Genomic DNA, 23,222 nt, shown 5'->3' on the forward strand with positions numbered 1-23,222 from the left:
TGCAGTGGTGTGATCTCGGCTCACTGCAAGCTCCGCCTCCTGGGTTCACGCCATTCTCCTGCCTCAGCCTCCCCAGCAGCTGGGACTACAGGCGCACGCCACCGCGCCTGGCTAATTTTTTTGTATTTTTAGTAGAGACGGGGTTTCGCCGTGTTAGCCAGTATGGTCTCGATCTCCTGACCTCATGATCTGCCCGCCTCGGCCTCCCAAAGTGCTGAGATTACAGGTGTGAGCCACCGCGCCCAGCCTTTATGCCCGGCTAATTTTATATTTTTAGTAGAGACGGGGTTTCACCATGTTGGCCAGGCTGGTCTCAAACTTCTGACCTCAGGTGGTCCTCCCACCTCAGCCTCTCAAAAATATATGGGCCGGAAGGCTTAATTCTGATTTTTGTTGGAATTTTGGAACTCCCACTAGTGTTTTGAGGCATTATCTTGATTTTTTTAGTTCATTAGTGTTTGTCATTAGGACTGAATTAAAGATCAAAATATTAATCTGATGCTGTAATTAAAAATTAGAGTGCCACCTAAAAGCAAGATTTATTATTGAAAATAAGTTCCAGCTTAGGCAACATGGTGCAACCCCCGTCTCTACAAAAATAAGTAAAAAAAATTAGCCGGGCTTGGTGGCACGTGACAATAGTCCTGACTACCTGGGAGGCTGAGGCGTGAGGATCCCTTGAGCCCAGGAGTTGGAGGATGCAGTGAGCTATAATTATACCACTGTACCTCAGAGCAAGACCCTGTCTCAAGGGGGGAAAAAAAAAATCTAGGAATTTTAAACCGTTTTTTATTGGGTACAAATTTGAATATTTGTACCTGAATAATGCTGAGTGGGTGGAATTGCTTTTGTATTTAGAAAGTAGTGACAAGGAGTTTTTTGTAAATTAAATCAAGCTCTCTAAATTATTTTTCGTTGTGAGACTAATTAGCATTGTATCACTAAAATACAGTGGTTCTTCATTAGGAAATCTGATTATCAAAGGATCGTGTATACAGAATAACCATAGAAAGGTGCAGAAATTTAGAGAAACTTTCATGAAATGTTTCCTAGTTTTTACTTATATTAATTATTTTACTGTATATTTTGGAATTGTTTAAATTGTGCATTTGTAGACATTATTTGGAGTTTTATGACCTAAGAGAAATAACCTTGGGAATGAAATTAATGTGTCTGAGATTTTGCTTATGCGTTTGAAATGAGGATGCTGTCTGTTCATTTTGGGGTAAATAATGATGGGGAAAGTGGGTGATAAGAGCATTTTGAAATATTAAGGCTCTAACTTAAGCTGCTAAATGATCCACTTCTTTGGCAAGTAATGTGTATTTTATTTTAATATTTAAATGCACACAAAAATAAATGATCCCCATGTTGAAAGGTAAGATACCAGGCAGTAGATACTCATAATTTGGTATCTAATTTTTATTCCTGATTAGTAGCATTACTGCTGAGCCATTTCATTATATTGTTCTTTTTTTGAAAACCTAATTTGTATGTTGACACAAATGCAGAATAGATGAGAAAATCTGGCATGCCTCTGAATGTTTTGTTGTATCATAAACATTGTGCTTTTCTTAATTGTTTTTAACATACAGTTAGGATAATTTGTTATAAATGTGTTTATGGCTTACCACAGCATATTAGGTAAAATTAGCCTGCAACATTTTATCATGGTTAGTGTTGTGCATTTCCCCATCATTTGTATTGTTTAATTTATATCTTTGATAAAATGCAGCTTAGAAACTGTTGGGCTTCCTTGGTGCTTTGTGGAGTAGAAGGATATCAAATGTGAAAGAGACCAAGAGTTTTGTGGTAGCAGAATAACCTTGTAATAGGCTACCTTGGGAATTAATGAGCTGCACTGTCATTCAGAATTCATTCAACAAGTATCTATTGAGTCCCTACTACATGCTAGGCATATAGTGCTAGGTATTAAAAATACAAAGGTAAGGCTGGTTCTTGACCTCAAGCTGCTGTTTAAGCAGAGGTTGCATAGCCACTTAACAGGGATTTTAAATAGGGAATTCAGACATTGGCTAGGGGACTATGCTAGGTGATTTTTAATATTCCTTAGAAGCTCTAGTCTGACTCTTACTGGGTTGGTCAAGACTAGGAAATAAAGAATAGGAACTAAGAGGGATGACTGTTTAAAAATAAAGGAATGTGCTAGTAATTATTTAAGGTGGCACCTGAAGTTTAGAGACACAGAAATAAATAGATGCTAGGTTTGGCTCATGAGTAAAGATAAAACTTACTCTTAAAAATCAAACTATAGTGTTTTGAAAGGAACTTAATGATCAAAATTGAGTCAGATTTCAAGTCAAGGTCTTTGAACAAATTTAGAATTTGCTTGATATGCTGAAGATTTGCGATTCCAGTATTCATTATAGGAAAAACTTTTAAATATGCAAATCAATTTTAGTAATTTTATATATTTTTTCTTTTTCTTTTTTTGAGACAAGGTCCCGCACTGTTGCCTAGGCTGCAGTGCAGTAGCAGGATCATAGCTCACTGCAACTCACACCCGCCAGCTTCAACTGATTCTCCTACCTCAGTCCCCTGAGTAGCTGAGACTACAGGCATGCGTCACCACACCTGGCCAATTAAAAACAAATTTTTTTGTGTGGAGATGCGGTCTCTCTATGTTGTCCAGGCTGGTTTCGAACTCCTGGACTCAAGCAATCCTTGTGCATTGGCCTCCTAAAATTCCGGGTCTATAGGTGTGACCCACTGGGTAGGGCCAATTTTAGTAGTTTTAATTTTACAAATCTGGAAACAATTGATTTCTTGGGCAGTACATCTAGAATTGTTTCAGGTATAACACTTATTTAAAGAGGAGCTTTTTTTGTTTTCTAACAAATGATGTCTAGAAAAGAAATTCTCATTTAATTCAAGCTGATTTTTTTTTTTTTTTTTGAGATGGAGTTTCATTCTGTCGACCAGGCTGGAGTGCAGTGGCGAGATATCGGCTCACTGCAAGCTCCGCCTCCTGGGTTCACGCCGTTTTCTTGCCTTCCTGCCTCAGCCTTCCGAGTAGCTGGGACTATAGGTGCCCACCACCAGACCGGCTAATTTTTTGTGTTTTTAGTAGAGACAGGGTTTCACCGTGTTAGCCAGGATGGTCTCGATCTCCTGACCTCATGATCTGCTCGTCTCGGCCTCCCAAAGTGCTGGGATTACAGGCGTGAGCACTGCGCCCGGCCAGCATTGTGTGTTTTTCAAAAAGCTGTTTTCATGAATTGTAAAATGCCTGAAAAAGTTTTGAATCTAAGTGGTATATAGAACATAATTTAGCTATGTCATGTTGACTCGAGACTTTTTTTTTTCCTTTTTTTTTTTTTTTTTTTTTAACAAGACAGGGTCTGGCTCTGTCACGCAGGCTGAAGTGCATGGTGCAATCTCAGCTCACTGCAAACTCTGTCTCCTGGCCTCAGGTGATTCTCCTGCCTTAGCCTCCCAAGTAGCTGGGACTACAGGCACATACCACCTTGCCTGGCTAATTTTTGTATTATTATTAGAGATGGGGTTTCGCCATGTCGTCCAGGCCAGTCTCACACACCTGAGCTCAAGCAATCTGCCTGCTTTGGCCTCCCAAAGTGCTAGGTAATATCACAGATGTGAGCCATTGCGCCTGGCCAACTCAAGATTCTTAAACATTAATTATCATACTTTGTTGAATTGCGGTAGGGGACAATTGAGATATATTAAATTATTTGCCCCACTCTATGCTAAAGCCTTTACTCAGATTATCTTGCTTTTTGAAGCAGTTTTTGTGTTTGCATCTTGTAATTTTCTTCTCTCCTTGGGCTGTTAACTGTCACTTAGCATCTATCATTTAGTATTTCTGTTGCCTGAAGTCAGTTCTCTTTCTAATTTACTGTTATAACTAAGCTATAGGCTGAGAAACTATATAAATAAGTGATTGGTTTATTTTATAAATAGGCAGTTGGATGTGCCCAGATTCTGAATATTAGTTCAAAATGTGAGGTTTTGTTTTTTCTTTTTTCCTTTTTTTGAGATGGAGTTGCACTTTGTTGCCCAGGCTGGAGTGCATTGGGGCGATCTCAGCTCACTGCAACCTCTGCTTCTCGGTTCAGTTGATTCTCCTGTCCTCCCAAAGTGCTGGGATTATAGGCATGAGCCACTGTGCCTGGGCCTTTTTTTTTTTTTTAATTCCACATTTACATATTGTGTAGAGATCCTCACTGAATATTCAGCTCTTAAATCCTTTAAAAATATTAGTTTTTTTCCCTATAATTTTGAGATCTTTAGTTAGTCTTTCAAATTCATTGCTCAATAATTCTTTTTTTTTTGAGACAGAGTCTTGTTCTGTCGCCCAGGCTGGAGTGCAGTGGCGCGATCTCAGCTCACTGCAAGCTCCACCTCCTGGGTTCACGCCATTCTCCTGCCTTAGCCTCTGGAGTAGCTGGGACTACAGGCGCCCACCACCATGCCCGGCTAATTTTTTGTATTTTTTTTTTTTAGTAGACACGGGGTTTCACCGTGTTAGCCAGGATGGTCTCGATCTCCTGACCTCGTGATCTGCCCGCCTCAGCCTCCCGAAGTGCTGGGATTACAGGCATGAGCCACCGCATGTGGCCTGCTCAATAATTCTTAACAAAAATAAAGATCTTCCACATACATATTTTTGTCTTTTTTTTTTTTTTTTGAGATAGAGCCTTGCTCTGTCACCGAAGCTGGAGTACAATGGCGCCATCTTGGCTCACTGCAACCTCCACCTCCCGGGTTCAAGCGATTTTCCTGTCTCAGCCTCCTGAGTAGCTGGGACTACAGGTGCATGCCACCACACCTGGCTAATTTTTGTATTTTTAGTAGAGATAGGATTTCACTATATTGGCCAGGCTGGTCTTGAACTCCTGGCCTCGTGATCCGCCTGCATCAGCTTCCTAAAGTTCAAAGTGCTGGGATTACAGGCGTGAGCCACTGTGCCCGGCCTATTTTTGTCTTTTAATTGGCCCTAAATCATCTCCTGACTGATCATATTTTAAGATATATGTTCTAAGAGCTGTTTCCTTTCTGTTTTTAGCCTGTTGAGGGCAGTGGGTTACTTGTCAGGTCTCTCTCAGGTTTCTTCATTCTCATTGGTTTCCTCCATTAGTAGGATCTCAGTAATCGAACCAGAGTTTGGACAGTTTAGAGTTGATTTTGTTTTAATCATTACTGCTTAACATCCAGAGATCTGTTTCCAGTCCTTTAGTTTCTTGGTTCCAAACTGGAATATTGGGACATCAGGCAAAACAACTTTCCTACTTTCCTAATTTGTTGCTGTTTAATGACTTTCCATTGTGTGTGGTTTTATTCATTACTGAATGAAGTTGTCATTCCCCACAGAGTAGGAATTGGGAATTGGACCCTCTTTTTTTTTTTTTTTTGAAACAGAGTCTTGCTCTGTCACCCAGGCTGGAGTGTAGCGGCGCGAACTCAGCTCACTGCAACCTCTGCTTCCTGGATTCAAGTGATTCTCCTGTCTCAGCCACTCAAGTAGCTGGGATTACAGGCACTTGCCACCATGTCCGGCTAATTTTTGTAGAAATGGCATTTCTCCATGTTGTCCAGGCTGGTCTCGAACTCCTGACTTTAGGTGATCCTCCCCCCTCAGCCTCCCAAAGTGCTGGGTTGCAGAGGTGAGCCGCCGCACTCAGCCGGAATTGGAGCCTCTTTTTTTTCTATCTTGAGATGGGGTCTGGCTCTGTTGCCCAGGCTGGAGTGCGGTGGTGCAATCTTGGCTCACTGCAACCTCCGCCTCCTGGGTTCAAGTGATTCTCCTGCCTCAGCTTCCCAAATAACTGGGATTACAAGTGTGCGCCACTACATCCAGCTAATTTTTGTATTTTTAGTAGAAACTGGGTTTCGCTATGTTGGCCAAGCTGGTCTTGAGCTCCTGACCTCAGGTGATCCCTCCTGGGCCTCCCAAAATGCTGGGATTACAGGCATGAGCCACCGTGCCCAGCCATGGAGCCTATTAAAGGCCGGGTTTAGAGAAATATCCTGCTCTCATTTTTGTCTTATTCCTTGGTTAACTCATTCCTAATCTCATTCTCCCTCACTTTCCTGGTTTTGTCTGTTAACTTCCTATTTTTGTTGCTCTCCTTAACCATGCTACCTTTCAGCTCTCCTTTTCTTCTTTCCCCTTTCCCTCACCAGTGAGTCTTGCCTCCTCTTTTAAGTATCCTTTTCCTCCAAGAGCAAGGTAATTTCGTATAATAGGAAATATGTGGGGGATGAAGGGAGGACAAAGTGTAAATAAAGAAAACCAAAATAAGGGAGAAGTTCGTAACCACAGGTCGTTTATTCTTTTTTTCCCTTCAATTTCTTTTTTTGTTTTCCTTTGTTTTTTTCAGACAATACTTGCTCTGTAGCACAGGCTGGAGTGCAGTGGCATTATCTTGGCTTACTGCAACCTCCATCTCCTGTGTTCAAGTGATTCTCCTGTCTCAGCCTCCTGAGTAGCTGGCATTATAGGCATGTGCCACCATGCCCGGCCAATTTTTTGTATTTTTATTTATTTATTTATTTATTTATTTATTTATTTATTTTATTTATTTTTTTTGAGACGGAGTCTTGCTCTGTCGCCCAGGCTGGAGTGCAGTGTCCGGATCTCAGCTCACTGCAAGCTCCGCCTCCCGGGTTCACGCCATTCTCCTGCCTCAGCCTCCCGAGTAGCTGGGACTACAGGCGCCCGTACCTCGCCCGGCTAGTTTTTTTGTATTTTTTAGTAGAGACGGGGTTTCACCGTGTTAGCCAGGATGGTCTCGATCTCCTGACCTTGTGATCCGCCCGTCTCGGCCTCCCAAAGTGCTGGGATTACAGGCTTGAGCCACCGCGCCCGGCCGTATTTATATTTTATTTTATTTATTTTTTGAGATGGGGTCTCACTGTGTCGCCCAGGCTGGAGTGCAGCAGTGCAATCTTGGCTCGCTGCAGCCTCCGCTTCCTGGATTCAAACAGTTTTCCCACCTCAGCCTCCCGAGTAGCTGGGATTACAGGGGCTGCACCACCACACCCAGTTAAGTTTTGCATTTTTAGTAGAGACAGGGTTTTGCCATGTTGGCCAGGCTGGTCTCGAACTCCTGACCTCAGGTGATCCACCCACCTCAGCCTCCCACAGTGCTGGGATTACAGGTGTGAGCCACCGAACCCGGCCTCTCTTCAATTTCTGCACCTCAGTTGTTTTCTCACCTGTAAAATGGTAATGATACCTACTTAAGGGGGGATATTTGGTAGAATTAAGAATGATGTATAAAGTTCTCAGCAGGTAGATGTTCATTAAGTTGCCAGTTACCTTTCTCCTTATTTTTCTTTATTTTTAGTTATAGTTCATCCTTAAGCATTAAAAAATGCTTTTTATATTTATTAGGAAATATGGTTTCATGACAAGTGTTAGCAAACAATGTGGTTTTGGATTTAATTTGGCAAAGTATTGCTGTAGAATGGTATCTATAGCTAATACGCTAACAAATACCGTAGGGCTGGGGTATAATCTAGCTGACTGTAGCACAGGAATAAGAATCAGAATTTTCGGCCAGGCACGGTGGCTCAAGCCTGTAATCCCAGCACTTTGGGAGGCCGAGACGGGTGGATCACGAGGTCAGGAAATCGAGACCATCCTGGCTAACATGGTGAAACCCCGTCTCTACTAAAAAATACAAAAAACTAGCTGGGCGAGGTGGCGGGCACCTGTAGTCCCAGCTACTTGGGAGGCTGAGGCAGGAGAATGGCGTGAACCCGAAGGAGGAGATTGCAGTGAGCTGAGATCCGGCCACTGCACTCCAGCCTGGGTGACAGAACAAGACTCCGTCTCACAAAAAAAAAAAAAAAAAAAAAAAAAATCAGAATTTTCCAGTGCTGTACCTTTACAGAGTTCTGTTATTTAAAATGGATTTCCAACTGGGCTCAGTGGCTAATGCCTGTAATCCCAGCACTTTGAGAGGCTAAGGAGTGGGGATCACCGAGGTCAGGAGTTTGAGACCAGTCTGGCCAACATGGCGAAACCCCATCTCTACTAAGAATACAAAAATTAGCTGGGCATGGTGGTGGGCACCTGTAATCCCAGCTACTCAGGAGACTGACGCAGAGAATCACTTGAACCCGAGAGGTGGAGGTTGCAGTGAGCTGAGATCTCGCCACTGCTCTCCAGCATGGGTGACAAAACGAGACTCTGTCTCAAAAACAAAACAAAATAAATAAAGAAAATAGATTTCATAAGTATGAAATTTGTATGAATCATTTCTGGCACTCCACATTAACATGTGTCCTGAAACTGTTCTTGTGATGGGATAGTTTATGTGGGTGTCTCTGAGTTTCAGATGATCAATCAGGCTTCTTCAAGGGAAGACTGCCTTATTGGAAGATGACCCTTGAGACAGGGTCTCACTCTGTTGCCCAGGATAGAGTGAAGTGGTGCAATAACGGTTCACTGCAAGCCTCAACTTCCTGGGCTCAAGGAGTTCTCCCACCTCAGCCTCCCAAGTAGCTGGGACCACAGGTGTATACCACCGCACCTGGCTAATTTTTTTTCTTTTTTTTTTTAAGAGACTGGATCTTCCTGTGTTGCCCAGGCTGACTCCAGGGCTCATGGGATTTTCCCCACTCTGCCTCCCAAAGTGCCGTGAATACAGGTGTGAACCACTGTGCCTGGCATGATGACTCCTAAATAATGTTACTTGTCTTTACTCAGTGGCCCAGTCAGGTTGACACATAAAATGACCTTCACAGGTTAAACTTCAATAAATGTTTCGCTTCCATGTTTTTCTGCAGACAGATGCACCATCAGGAATGGAATTACAGTCATGGTATCCTGTTATAAAGCAGGAAGGTGACCATGTTTCTCAGACACATTCATTTTTACACCCCAGGTAAGTTGGTATTTATTTGTTTGTTCGTTCATTCATTTCATTCAGCAACTGTATACCACGCACTATTCTAGGACATGGGAATTAATTAATTAATTAATTTATTTATTTATTTTGAGATGGAGTCTTGTTCTGTTACCCAGGCTGGAGTGCAATGGCGCAATCTCGGCTCACTGCAACCTCCGCCTCCTGGGATCAAGCGATTCTCCTGCCTCAGCCTCCCGGGTAGCCGGGACTATAGGCTCACACCACCATGCCCAACTAATTTTTGTATTTTTAGTATAGACGGGGTTTCACAATGTTGGCCAGGCTGGTCTCGACCTCCTGACCTCAGGTGATCTGCCTACCTCAGCCTGCCAAAGTGCTGGGATTATAGGCATGAGCCACTGCGCCTGACCAGGAATTTATTTCTTTATTTGCAGGCTTTCTTGTTAATCATAGATTATCTTTGAAAATTCCAAATTATTTTTAAATAAGTCCGTTGGTATTTAATGTATTTTTTGGTTTCATTTATCATTATAGGGAAATTGTAGACGAATTGTGTTTAGTCACTCTTACTAGAAAAAATTCAAAGAAAGAATCTAAAATGAAATTAATTATAAATTGCACTGAATATTTTAAATAACCTTTACTATGTATTTCTATGTGTTTTCTAGAAATAGGTCATTTTCTTTTTGCCCTCAAGTAAAAAATGAAAGTTCTTTAATTTCTTACTTTTCTTCAAGAGGTAAACCAACTCTTCAAGAGTTTGGTGTGCAACTTTGATTTTTTTTGAGACAGAGTCTCACTGTGTCACCCAGACTGGAGTGCAGTGGCAGGATCTTGGTCCACTGCAACCTCCGCCTCCCAGGTTCAAGCAATTCTTCTGCCATGGCATCCTGTAGCTGAGCCTGAGCGCCAGCTGCCACTTCCAGCTAATTTTTTTGTATTTTTAGTACAGACGGGGTTTCACCATGTTGACCAGGCTGGTTTTGAACTCCTGACCTCAAGTAATCTGTTGCCCTTGGCCTCCCAAAGTACTGCTAGGATTATAGGCGTGAGCCACCGTGCCCAGCTGCGACTTCAACTTTTTTTTTTTTTTTTTGAGACGGGGTCTTGCTCTGTTGCCCAGGCTGGAGTGCAATGGTGCGATCTCAGCTCACTGCAACCTCCGCCTCCCGGATTCAAGCGATTCTCCTGCTTCAGCCTCCTGAGTACCTGGGATTACAGGCACCCGCCACTACACCCAGCTAATTTTTGTATTTTTAGTACAGACGAGGTTTCACCATGTGGGCCAGGCTGGTCTTGAACGCCTGACCTCAAGTGATCCACCTGTGTCAGCCTCCCAAAGTGCTGGGATTACAAGCATTAGCCCCTGCACCTGGCCTGCAACTTTGATATTTTAAAAAGAAATTCTTTTGAAACTTAGAGCTTTCTTAATAACCACACTTCTCAAAATCAGAGTTTTACTTTTTCAGTAAACGTGCACCCTAGATTTTAAGTTTTTCTTGTTGAGTCCTAGATTTTTATCTACTAGTGTAAATCTGTATTCCCTCCAAGCATGGTGACAAAGAGACCGAGTCTTATTTACGTTTGTACAATCACTACTTTACCTGTTGTATTTGCAGTAAGTCTTTTGAGCACTATTAAACCTGTCGGTTTTCTTGTCCTGTCAGAAAACTGAGATTTTGGCTCAAAAATGTATGTTATTAACAAAGGGGAACAATATAGATGTCATGTACAAAGAAAATGAAATATAAGAGGAGATTGTCTGGAGTTCAGGGGATGGAGTGTCAAGTCTTAAATGGTTGCATCTTTTTGCTAAGTGTTACTCAGAATATATAGTTACAAATATGTAGCTGAAATCTGTTCCACGAGCGTCTCAGATGTGTCTACTGGGCAATTTTATGTGAGTTTTGATCAAAATTGGTAATCTCTTCCATCTTAGTTTTGCATAATATATTATTGACATTTTCTCAAATGAATAGAAAGTAGTGAAGCATTTTAAGAAGATTGCTCAGTGGGGTTTGATATAAGAACTGCCCAGTAGCTGGGTGGCATTCAGAGTGCATATTCTGTCTCTGAGGTATATAAGAAGAGCCCTGGGAGCTCCTCATTGAGCCTCTTGTGAATCAGTCCATAACCTTGCAGTCTGCAACTGAAGCAGCCTCACCAAAGCAAAGAGCCAAGATTCCCTGTTTAGAAGGGTGGTGGGCAAGATAAAGTCCTCCAAAGTAGTTATAGATGATTCTCTTTCTGGAGTAAAACTTACCTGCTCAGAGTTGTTACACAGATGTATAAAGTGCTTAATGCTTATAGTTCTGGGGTGGTTCTGAGGGAAGGAGAAGGGCCTGTGATTTTCTTTCTGAGTATCTTTTTAGTGCTTATAAATTACTTGCCAAGAAGAAAAAAAAAAACCCACGAAATTATTTGCAAGCTGGTTATGGTTGCTTATGCCTGTAATACTAGTGCTTTGGGAGTTAGAGATGGGAGGGTATCACTTGAGCCCAGGAGTTCAAGGCCAACTTGGCAGCCTAGGAAGACACCATCTCTAAAAAAAAAAATGGGGATGTGTCTTCCCAGCTACCTGGGATGCTAAGGCAGGAAGATTGCTTGAGCCCAGGAGTTAGAGGTTACAGTGAGCCATGATCACACCACTACACTCCAGCCTGGGTTACTTGCAGACTAACAAAAAATCCCTTATAATTTTGTTTGTAATGCCTAAAGTGCTGATTTTTTTCCTGAGAATTCTTCACTGTGACCTTTATTTTCTGAGTTGTAATATTGTCTGTTTTGGTTAAAAAAAAAGTTTAACCACAGAAATGCATGTTACATATTTGATTTTTACTTAATCGTAATATGTAATATATGTCTTGTTTTGCTTTTACTTGTTTTCAGCTACTACTTATACATGTGTGATAAAGTGGTTGCCCCAAATGTGTCGCTTACTTCTGCTGTATCCCAGTCTAAAGAGCTCACAAAGACAGAGTCAAGTAAGTCCATATCAAGACAGTCAGAGAAGGCTCACAGTAGTTGTAAACTTCAAAAAACAGTGTCTTATCCAGATGTCTCACTTGAGGAACAGGAGAAAATGGATTTAAAAACAAGTAGAGAATTATGTAGCCGTTTAGGTAAGTATTCAGAGATTATCTTTCTAAAATTAAATATCTAATGAACACATTTATTCAGCATTTTCAAACAGACTTTTTGTTTAAGCTAAATTTTCAGATAATTAGAGCTTTTACCTTTAAAAATGCTACCCTTCAAAACTCTGGGTGATTTATTTTAATCTCAGTTGCTATACTTTTCTAGCGTGGTGATAGCTCAGGAGACTGAGATAGATACAGATAGGCCACCTGGCCTCAGACTGCAAGTTATTTTGATCTGAATTTTTTTCCTTTCCTACCTTTTATTTGCTGTCAGTCTTCAGGAGATCCTTGTTTTTCTTTCCTTTTTTTTTTCTTTTTTTGTGACAGAGTCTTTCTCTGTTGCCTAGGCTGGAGTGCAGTGGCGAGATCATAGCTCACTGCAGGCTCAACCTTTTGGCTCAAGTGATCCTCCCACCTCAGCCTCCCTAGTAGCTGGGACCAGAGGCACACACTGCTGTGCCTGGCTAATTTAATTTAATTTAATTTAATTTTTTTTTGTAGAGATGGGTCTTGCTATGTTGCTCAACCTGGTCTTGAACTCCTGGGCTCAAGTGATCCTTCTGCCTTGGCCTCTCAAAGTGTTGGGATTACAGGTGTGAGCCACCACACCCAGCCTTTATTTTTCTTTCTAATTTGCCATGAACTGAGACAGCATTTAACTAATACTAAGAAGTACATGCAAGTAAGAGTAGTTAGGTATAGAACTCAGGGAAACTTAGTTATGGAATAAAGCAAGGATTGAAAGCTCTAGGGGGCCGGGCGCGGTGGCTCAAGCCTGTAATCCCAGCACTTTGGGAGGCCGAGATGGGCGGATCACGAGGTCAGGAGATCGAGAGACGATCCCGGCTAACACGGTGAAACCCCGTCTCTACTAAAAAATACAAAAAAATAGCCGGGCGAGGTGGCGGGCGCCTGTAGTCCCAGCTACTCGGGAGGCTGAGGCAGGAGAATGGCGTAAACCCGGGAGGCGGAGCTTGCAGTGAGCTGAGATCCGGCCACTGCACTCCAGCCTGGGTGACAGAGCAAGACTCCGTCTCAAAAAAAAAAAAAAGAAAGCTCTAGGGGCCAGGCATATGGCATAAATGTGGAATATTGGCTGGTCGTTTAAAAGAAAAAAATAGCTGGCTACTTACCATGCCTTTTAAAATACTGTGGATTAAATGAGACATGTCCGCAGATATTGCCTGTGTTACCATCCATATAGCAGCGCAGCTTTGCTTAGTGATTAGGCAGTGTAACAGTTACTTTAGCTGCCTTGGAACAGTTGGAGGGTCCTCTATTTATTTAATTTTTTATAGAGAATTGAGATTTTTGGGGGTTTTCTTTTTTTTTTTTTTTCCTTGAGACAAGAGTTTCATTCTTGTCGCCCAGGCTGGAGTGCAATGGGATGATTTCGGCTCACTGCAACTTCTGCCTCCTGGGTTCAAGCTGTTCTCCTGCCTCAGCTCTCCGAGTAGCTGGGATTACAGGCGTGCATCACCACGCCTGGATAATTGTTTTGTTTTATTAGTAGAGACAGGGTTTTCGCCATATTTGTCAGGCTGGTCTTGAACTCCTGACCTTAGGTGATCCACCCGCCTCGGCCCATGATATTTTCATCACTCCCAAGAATTAACCCTGTAATCCATTAGGAGTCACACCCTGATTCTCCCTTTCTTGAAGCCTCTGGCAACCACTAATCTATTGTCTTATCTTTATGGATTTGCTTATTCTGGACATTTCATTATAAAAGGAATTGTACAACATGTGGCTTTTCATGTCTGACCGAAAAGCTTATGCTTCTTTCATTAAGGATAATGTTTTCATAGTCCATGTTGTTGTATGTACCAGGACTTCTTTTCATGGCCTGATAAGATTCGATTATGTGGATATACCACATTTTGTTTATCCCTTCATCAGTTGGTGGACATTTGCAGTGGCTCTACTTTTTCGAAATTATGAATAATCCTGCTGTAAACACTTGTGTAGCAGTTTAAGTGTGGGACTGTATTTTCAGGTTTTTCTGGTATATGTTTAGGAGTGAAATTGCTAGGTCATGTGGTGATTACGTTTAACGTTTTGAGGGACTGCCAGACTTTTCTAAAACAGTTGTAACATTTTACATTCCTGTGGTAGCTTGGGAGTTTCAACTTTTGCATATTTTTGTCAACGCTTGTTATTGTCTTTTGAATATAGCCATCCTAGTGAAGTGGTATATCATGGTTGTAATTTGCAGTTTCTCAGTGAATGATGATATTGAGTATCTTTTCATGTTTTTCTTGGACATTGCATATCTTTGGGAAAATGTCTATTTAGATGTTTTGGCTGTTTTAAAACTAGGTTGTCTTTTTACTATTGAGTTGTAAGAGTTCTTTATATATTCTGGATACTAGATCCTTATCAAATATTTGATTTACCATGCTGTTTTCTTTTTACTTTCTTATTAGTGTTCTTTTGTGTGTGTGTGTGTGTGTTTTTTTTTTTTTTTCCCTGAGACAAAGTCTGGCTGTATCACCCAGCTCTGCTCACTGCAGCCTCTACCTCCTGGGCTCAATCCATCCTTTCACCTCAGCCTCCCAAATAGCTGGGACTACAGGGATGTACCACCATGCTCACCTAATTTTTGTATTTTTGGTGGAGTTGGAGTTTTGCCATTTTGAGGCTGGTCTCAAACTCGTGAGCTCAAGAGAACCACCTGCCTCAGCCTCCCAAAGTGTTGAGATTACAGGGTGTGAGCCACTGTGCTTGGCTGTGTTAGCGTTCTTTGAAGCACAAAAGTTTTACATTTTTATTATATCCAATTTATCTATTTTTTTCTTGTTTTAGGTATCATATCTAAGACTATTGCCTAATCCCAATTCGAAGGAATTTATATTTATTTATTTTTGAGACTGACTCTCACTCTGTTGCCCAGGCTGGAGTACAGTGGTGCGATCTCAGCTCACTGCAACCTCCACCTCCTGGGTTCAAGCAATTTTTCTGTCTCAGCCTTCCGAGTAGCTGGGATTACAGGTGCACCCCACCATGCCCGGCTAATTTTTTTTGTATTTTTAGTAGAGGCAGGGTTTTACCATGTTGGTCAGGCTGGTGGCGAACTCCTGACCTCAGGTAATCCACCTGCCTCGGCCTCCCAAAGTGCTGGGATTATAGGCGTGAGCCACCACACCCAGCCAAGAAATTTATATTTAAGGGTTGTAACTCTTACATTTAGGTCTTTGATTAATTTAGAGTTAATTTATTTTTGTATACAGTGTAAAGTCCAACCTTTTCTTTTGCATGTGGATATAGTTGTCTGTATGTTGAAAAGATTATTCTTTCCTGATTGAATTGCTTTGGCACTTTGTCAACAACAATTGCCTTGTAAAGTATGAGTTTTTTAAATTTCTGGACTCTGAATTCTGTTTTAGTGATCTGTATGTCTATCCTTAAGTCATACCACACAGTCTTGATTTCTGTAGTAAACTTTGAAATTGGGAATTGTGAGTCTTTTAACTTTGTTATTCTTTTTCAAGATTGTTTTATCTATTTCGGGTTTGCTGCATTTCCATATGAATTTTAGAATCTGCTTGTCAATTTCTGCAAAAAATCCAGTGGGGATTTTGATAGGGATTGCACTGAATAAGTAGATCAATTTGGAGACTGTTACTGTCTTAACAATATTAAATTCCAGTCCATGAATTTGGGATGTCTTTCCATATATTTAGGTCTTAAATTTCTTTTAGTGATGTTTTGTAGTTGTAATTGTACTTGCACTACTTTTGTTAAATTTATTCCTATTTTATTTGTTTTAGTCTAATTTATAAATGAAATGTTTTAAAATTTTCATTTATGGATTGTTCTAGTGATTTTTTAATGGAGTGATATTCATACTTTGTTACTTGATTTTTTTCTCTCAAAGATGGATCAATCTCAAATAATTCTACAAGTAAAAGGAAATCTGAGTCTGCCACTTGCAAATTAGTCAGAGACATAAACCAAGTGGGAATTGGCCTTGTTGCTGCTGCTTCATCTCCTCTTCTTGTGAAAGATGTCATTTGTGAGGATGATAAGGGAAAAATCATGGAAGATGTAATGAGAACTTATTTAAAGCAACAGGAAAAACTAAACTTGATTTTGCAAAAGAAGCAACAACTTCAGATGGTAAAGTTGTTATCTAAATGATAGTCCATTATGAAAAGATACTTTTGTATATTGCTCTGTCACCCAGGATGGAGTGCAGTGGCATGATCTCAGCTCACTGCAACCTCCGCCTCCCAGGTTCAAGCAGTTCTTCTGCCTTAGCCTTCCAAGTAGCTGGGATTAGAGGCACATGTCACCATGCCTGGCTAAATTTTGTATTCTTAGTAGAGATGGAGTTTCTCTGTGTTGGCGATGTTGGCCAGGCTCTAACTTTTGACCTTGTGATCCACCAGCCTTGGCCTCACAAAGTGCTGGGATTACAGGTGTGAGACATCGCGCCCAGTGCCCCCGTATATGCCTAGTAAGAAAAGTCAAGATGAGATGCTACAAATGTACTTAAGATTATTGTTTTACACTGATAAGCAATTTTAATATACTTTAAAATTTTTTGAGAAAATAGTTTTAAAAAATAATTACCTCTATATAGAACTGGTAATGATAGCTGAATTTTAGGTATTTTCTGTGCTGAATTTTCCAGAACTGAAAATTTTAAGATGATGAAAATAAAGTAAAAATTGTATTGTGATTGTTTACATTACAGGAAGTAAAAATGTTGAGTAGTTCAAAATCTATGAAGGAACTCACTGAAGAACAGCAGAATTTACAGAAAGAACTTGAATCTTTGCAGAATGAACATGCTCAAAGAATGGAAGAATTTTATGTTGAACAGAAAGACTTAGAGAAAAAATTGGAGCAGATAATGAAGCAAAAATGTACCTGTGACTCAAATTTAGAAAAAGACAAAGAGGCTGAATATGCAGGACAGGTAAGAATTACTGTTTGTATAATGGTGCCCTTTCAGCATGGAAATGGAAACTGTTACTTCTCTTTTTTTTTCTTTTTGAGACAGAGTCTTGCTCTGTCGCCCAGGCTGGAGTGCAGTGGCGTGATCTCAGCTCCCCACCACCTCCGCCTGCCGGGTTCAAGCAGTTCTCCTGCCTCAGCCTCCTGATTGTAGGTGTGATTACAGGCGTGCGACACTACGGCTGGCTAATTTTTGTATTTTTTAGTAGAGATCGGGTTTCACCATGTTGGTCAGGCTGGTCTCAAACTGCTGGCCTTGTGATCCGCCCGCCTCAGCCTCCTGAAGTGCTGGAATTACAGACGTGAGCCACTGCGCTCAGCCACTGTTACTTCTCTAATAAAGGAATTACTTTTTGTCAAGCTCAGTTTACTAAGCTAGATTTCAAAATAGATAATTCTGTTAAACATAGCTTTATGCTGTATTGTCCAAGATGATTATTTTGGTATTTGTTGCTTTTATTAGTTTAAACTTTTATTAGGTTACGGCAGTTTAGTTCCTAAATTGGTAATCTCTAGCCCTCTGAATATCATATGTTATATTATTTTAATGTAGTATATGAGCTTTCAAATCTGCAAATTAACAAACAGGAACTGTTGCCTATTATGTTCAAAAGCACTGGAGCAAAAATAAACAATTCTCTTTTGTTAATAGAATCTCACAATTTAAGGAACATGAACAAATAACTAACATGAGCAGGCTGTGATGAGCCATATAGTAAAGTATAGGGCATAATGAACATGGTGGACATGTTCCTTCCTTTCGTTCCTTTGCTTTTTCTTAAACTTAATGTCCTGTCAGATGTCAAATTAATAGTATTAGATGCTTAATGGATTTAGTGTACATGAAATAGTTCATTTTGTAAGAAGTAATTTGAAAATAGGTATTTTCTATGATATGAGGATTAAGTGGAAAAACAAAACAATTAAAATTGACATCGCCTTTTAAATCACATAGTTGGCAGAACTGAGACAGAGATTGGACCATGCTGAGGCCGATAGGCAAGAACTCCAAGATGAACTCAGACAGGAACGGGAAGCAAGACAGAAGTTAGAGATGATGATAAAAGAGCTAAAGCTGCAAATTCTGAAATCATCAAAGACTGCTAAAGAATAGAAACTGTTAAAGAGATTCATCTGTGTATTATTGACAAGTTTTTTTTGTTTGTTTGTTGCTTGCTTTGGTAATTGAATTCTGAAGAACTTATCTGCATGAAGATAACTAGGCATTCTATCCATTTGTAGATCAGAGAAAGTGAAGAGATTATATATTAGTACTTAAATTTTTACATTTTCCAAATGAATGAAAATGTATGTTTCTTTGTACTTTTTTTAAAAAACCAGCTTAGTAACAATACCATATGGTTTCAACTAGTAGGTAATCTGCTTATATTTCTAATGCAAACTTAACAATTGTGTACTTTTTAAAAGCTGCAGTATGTGATGGAAAATAACTGTGGTCAATTTTGTTATCCATATTTCAGACTCAATTTTAGATACAATGTGGCTTTATATTTTAAGTATATAGAGCTACTCAAGGAGTTGAATCTCCCCTTTTCTCATTAACATGATTTTTCTAAGTTGATATAGTATACTCATTAACATACATCAAATTTACTTTTACTTGGTTCAGATTGTGGAATGAATTTCCACCAGTTCTCTTCTTTTTAATGTGTATCCTAGGAGAAATTTTATTGAGGTTATAGCATACCCCATGAGCACAGTGGGGAAGAATAATGTGTTATTATGCACTGCTGCTAAACAGAAGAAGCAGTTGTAGTTTGTTTTTCAGTTTAAATGTGGTTATATTTAGATTTTTTTTTAAGCAGCAACTTTTCAAAAATAAAATAATAATTTCTGAACTTTGTGTTGTTAATAATGGTGTGAAAATATTAATGTTCTTGAGAAAAACTGATACCATTGTTGTATATCAGTTTCTATACAATCCATAATCATCCTGTATAGTTTTTATATGTAGTTATGAGTCTTACTGAAATTTATATAATGGACTTGTTTTCCTTTAAGTTGTAAAATGTTAAACACCTTGAAGGTTATTTTGGACTTTTGTATGTTTAAATGTTAAGTCTTACCAAAATTTGCACGAATGGACCATTTTCAGTTACTACTTAATATAAAAATCAGGAATTTACAGTCAACTGATAGTACATGATAGGTGCGTATAGGACAGTTTAGTTATCTGCTACTAAAAGATTTTAGGTAAGTTTTAGAAGATAAAGGAATTCCATAGTTTCGGGAGGGAAAACATCTTCTGCACTTTTTTTTTGCACAGAAAAGTCTGTCATTCTCTAATGGCAAATTTCATATTTGTTAATTCTTGGCTTAAAATATATTAGGTAAAATTCTTAGATCTGTTTTTAAAGGAAGTTTCCTGAAACTATTATTAATTGACATTATTACCCCATGGATTTTATGGGATAATACATGTTTTTCATGTTCTCTTATAAGGTACTGTGTATGAATTACTTCAGCGAGCTGTATTTATTTTAAAATAAATTAGCTAGGGTTAAGGTTATACTCTATTTCCAGCACAGAAGATAGATAATCTAACGGTGTTTGCTTAATAGTACATATCCAAAAAGAATTTTGTACTTCCCCAAATGTAATTTATTTACTGAGTATGACCTAAATGTGTATTTTCAGTTTTCCATTTAAATTTTGCTATATTAAGACTAATTTAATTTGTTGATTCTTGGAATCTTCTCAAGGAGGAACAAATACTAAAATGACATGCAGAAACAAATATTTAAAATGACGTATTCTCCCAATACAATCTATTTAGATCTGGAGAAAGAAAAATCAGATATTTATGATATAGTTTTATTTTAATTTTGAATTATTCGTGTCACAGCTCAGCTTTTTGGAAGACAAACTCAAACACCTATAATTTCATTTATATTTCTAATTCACTTGGAACCTTTCTGCTTTATGTTACCTAGAAAATGATAAAATAATTTGTTTCAACCCAAAACTTCTAAAATAAATTGCTTAATCCTTGAAATATGTTATTTGAAAATTTTAAGCAGTGCTTAAACACCATTAAATTATTATGAACTGGTAATTCAGAATTGAGTAAAGAAATATTTTTTCTAGTCCTTCACATAATGAAAATTTGCCACATGACGTTGTATAGTCTTCATTTTTCAGAAGATGTGTTGATGTGCCATAGGTGTCTAACTTCCTTGAAAATAGTTTTTTAAGTCAATTGTAAATATACGTATTATTGTTAAAAGTAACTTTAAACTGCACCACATAGCTTGAAAACAATATAGAGATTTTGTAATACCTTATAAGTGGCCTCGGCTAAAATACCCATATAAAACTTATTCTATTCTTTGCATGCTTATTTTGTGTGTTGGTTGCTAGCTTAAAGTTTGATTTGTTGTTAGTTTTTGTGTGCCAAATTCACTAGGCAAGCAGATTTTTCCTCAGACTTCAAAAAAATAATTCTTTTTGGGAAAAATGTAAAAATGTTTACTCTAAAAAGCTGCATTAAAGGGACAGCCTAATAAAAAGTTTTGCTAGCTCATCTTTAGAAGGAAGAAAGAATATTAGCTTGGGTGATGTTTAATTTGGGTGGTGATAGTTTCTGTAGTCTAAACTGTATGAGAAAAGTGTAGCTACTCTATAAAGGTAATAAATGTAAAACCTCTTGCTGTTATTGAGGAAGCTCTTCAACTGGTCTAAATTTCACAAATGTAACTTATAACACTATGAAAAGATTTGACCAACAATTTACGTTTGCTGTGTGCTTTAGTTTTTGTTTAAGCATATTCTTTTGCTTGAATTTCTGTGTTCATGAGAGGGTGTTTTATGCTTCTTGAACTAATTTTATAACATATTTAATATATTACCAGTTAAGATATAAAATCATTTGTACATAGTGAATTGTAAAGCAGCTATTAAAGTAGGTGAAATAAAGTATATATTTGTGGGCTATCCATATCTTTTAGAAGTCCTGACAGAACAATCAGTTTATTTGCACATAGGTAGCTTCTGTTTGAAGGAAAGTAAAGTTATAAGGAAACTCAAGTACTATAAGATGTGTCAAGGTATTTCTCCAAAATTAATTGCAAAGCTAGTGCTGAAGGGTTTTAATCAGCTTCTAAAATTTTCTTTTCAATAAGACATATGTTTTGATTACTTAGGGAAGATTCCTCATTTTTATTTGCCCTTTATGCATTTAATCCACATGATAGGAGATTAAAAATTAATATAAAGAAAAATTGTGCTCATACTGTCCATGTATTTCTGTGCTTGGAACTACTTGTTAATAGTTTTTATCGAAGCTGTCAGCAATAAGGGACATATAACTGCTGTATTATACATTGTGGAATTGAATAAACAGCCTATTTTTTTTTTTTTTCTAGTATAGGGTACTTAAGCATTTCCACTTTTGGAAGAAAAACATATGAGTATTTTATATTGCATTTTGTTTAAAAGGACAGTTTTTTTTTTTTGGGGGGGGGTAAATCCTTTCATTGAAATGGCTTCTAAACTATATAATGTAGTTTGGAGCCTATTTAGTAATAGAATTAAATGTCTTACGTAGTGCTACAATTTTTGATTTAGAAAGTGATCAAATGTTAAAAAAAAAAAATTTAAAAATTCAGCCCAGGAAACAAAAGTGTATTAAATTAGTTTAATATAAAGGAATTTATAAGACTTTTTTTCCTCAATGTAGATACCTCACTTGAAAAGAAAGCACAGCATACTTAAAGTAGTTCTAGTAAACATGTCCTAGAAAACAGTTGCTAAATGTAGGACATCTTTTGAGGAATTAGTTTATGAGAAATAAAATTTTGCTTGTTTTTAACTATCCTGTTAGAAATATTTGTTTATCCTGATAATTTTAAGCCAACATAGTAGTCTTAAATTATTTTTGAATTTCTAATCTGTGAAGGCAGTAAATGAAATATCTGTTCTGCAACTGTTGAAACAAATAATTGACTACATTGACCATAATTAAATTAAAAAATTTGCCAATGATGTACAGTTTTACAGTTAAAAGTTGCTGTGGTTGGTTGCATTACATGACACAGAAAAACTGTCCTCTACCTCACGTGAAATAAATATTTTATATGGTTTTACTAAAAATAAGACATGTATCTGGTCACCTAGTTTACAAATTTTGAATTATATTTATTGAAACATGACATACTGTGCTCTGAGCTTATACCTCAATTGTATTTTGTGCTGTTTTCCATTTTCATGCCTTGTAAATAACTTGTATAGATTGTGGATCAAATTCTAAATAAAAACTTTTAATGCCAATTCAATTTGATTCAAGTTATTTCAGTATCGTGTGTGAGCTTAACTTTCTTGTTCCCTAAGATTGACATTTTCTCCTTTGTTCTTTTAAAGTCTATTATTCGTAGCCTGCGCGCGGTGGCTCATGCCTGTAATCCCAGCACTTTGGGAGGCCAAGGCGGGCGGATTACCTGAGGTGAGGAGTTTGAGACCATCCTGGCCAATGGTGAAACGCTGTCTATAAAAATACAAAATTAGCCGGGCGCGGTGACTCATGCTTGTAATCCCAGCTACTTGGGAGACTGAGGCATGAGAATCGCTTGAACCCAGGAGGCAGAGGTTGCAGTGAGCTGAGATCGTGCCATTGCACTCCAGCCTGGGTGACGAGCGAAACTGTCTCAAAAGAAAAAGTCTATTATTCATTACACACTAACTTGAAAAACCTGTTTTATTGTAGAATAGGAAATTTTATGCAATATTTCGGGTGATGAAAATACCAGCATTATGTGATTATTTTCTTTAATGATTTTTAGACTTGACCTCAGGTGATCCGCCCACCTCAGCCTCCCAAAGTGTTGGGATTACAGGTGTGAGCCACTCTGCCCGGCCTTATTAGTTCTTTATTTTATTTTTTATTTTTTGAGACAGGGTTTTGCTTTTGCCGAGGTTGGTGTATAATGGCACAATCACGGCTCACTGTAACCTCAAACTCCTGGGCTCAAGTAGTTCTCCCACCTCAGCCTCCTGAGTAGCTGAGACCACAGGAATGTGCCACCACGCCTGGCTAATTTTTAAAATTTTTCTTGTAGAGACAAAGTCTTGCTATGTTTCCCAGGCTTGTCTCAAACTCCTGGCCTCAAGGAATCCTCCCATCACAGCCTCCCAAAGTGCTGGAATTACAAACATGAGACACTGCCTGACCGGTATTAGTTTTTTAAATGTTGGGTGGAATTCAGCAGTGAAGCCATCAGGTCCTGGGTTTTTCTTTGGTGGG

General features: G+C 38.8%; 1 protein-coding gene across 4 annotated transcripts in view; it reads left to right on the forward strand.

Moving 5' to 3' along the window:
- The window catches only part of SKIL (SKI like proto-oncogene), a 37,762-nt gene extending 15,510 nt beyond the window's left edge, over positions 1-22,252 (forward strand). Inside the window, exons 3-7 of one of the 4 annotated variants that reach the window (XM_077991673.1) lie at positions 8,783-8,876; positions 11,751-11,983; positions 15,879-16,120; positions 16,701-16,925; positions 17,919-22,252. In XM_077991673.1, coding sequence (XP_077847799.1) covers positions 8,783-8,876; positions 11,751-11,983; positions 15,879-16,120; positions 16,701-16,925; positions 17,919-18,077 — 953 coding nt within the window. In that variant the 3' untranslated portion in view covers positions 18,078-22,252. The remainder of the gene's footprint in view (positions 1-8,782; positions 8,877-11,750; positions 11,984-15,878; positions 16,121-16,700; positions 16,926-17,918) is intronic. The other 3 variants (XM_077991674.1, XM_077991675.1, XM_077991676.1) reach the window with 3 other exon arrangements.
- The last annotated feature ends 970 nt before the right edge of the window (positions 22,253-23,222 follow it).

This window comes from Macaca mulatta, chromosome 2 (genome assembly GCF_049350105.2).
Source record: "Macaca mulatta isolate MMU2019108-1 chromosome 2, T2T-MMU8v2.0, whole genome shotgun sequence".
NCBI lineage: Eukaryota > Metazoa > Chordata > Mammalia > Primates > Cercopithecidae > Macaca > Macaca mulatta.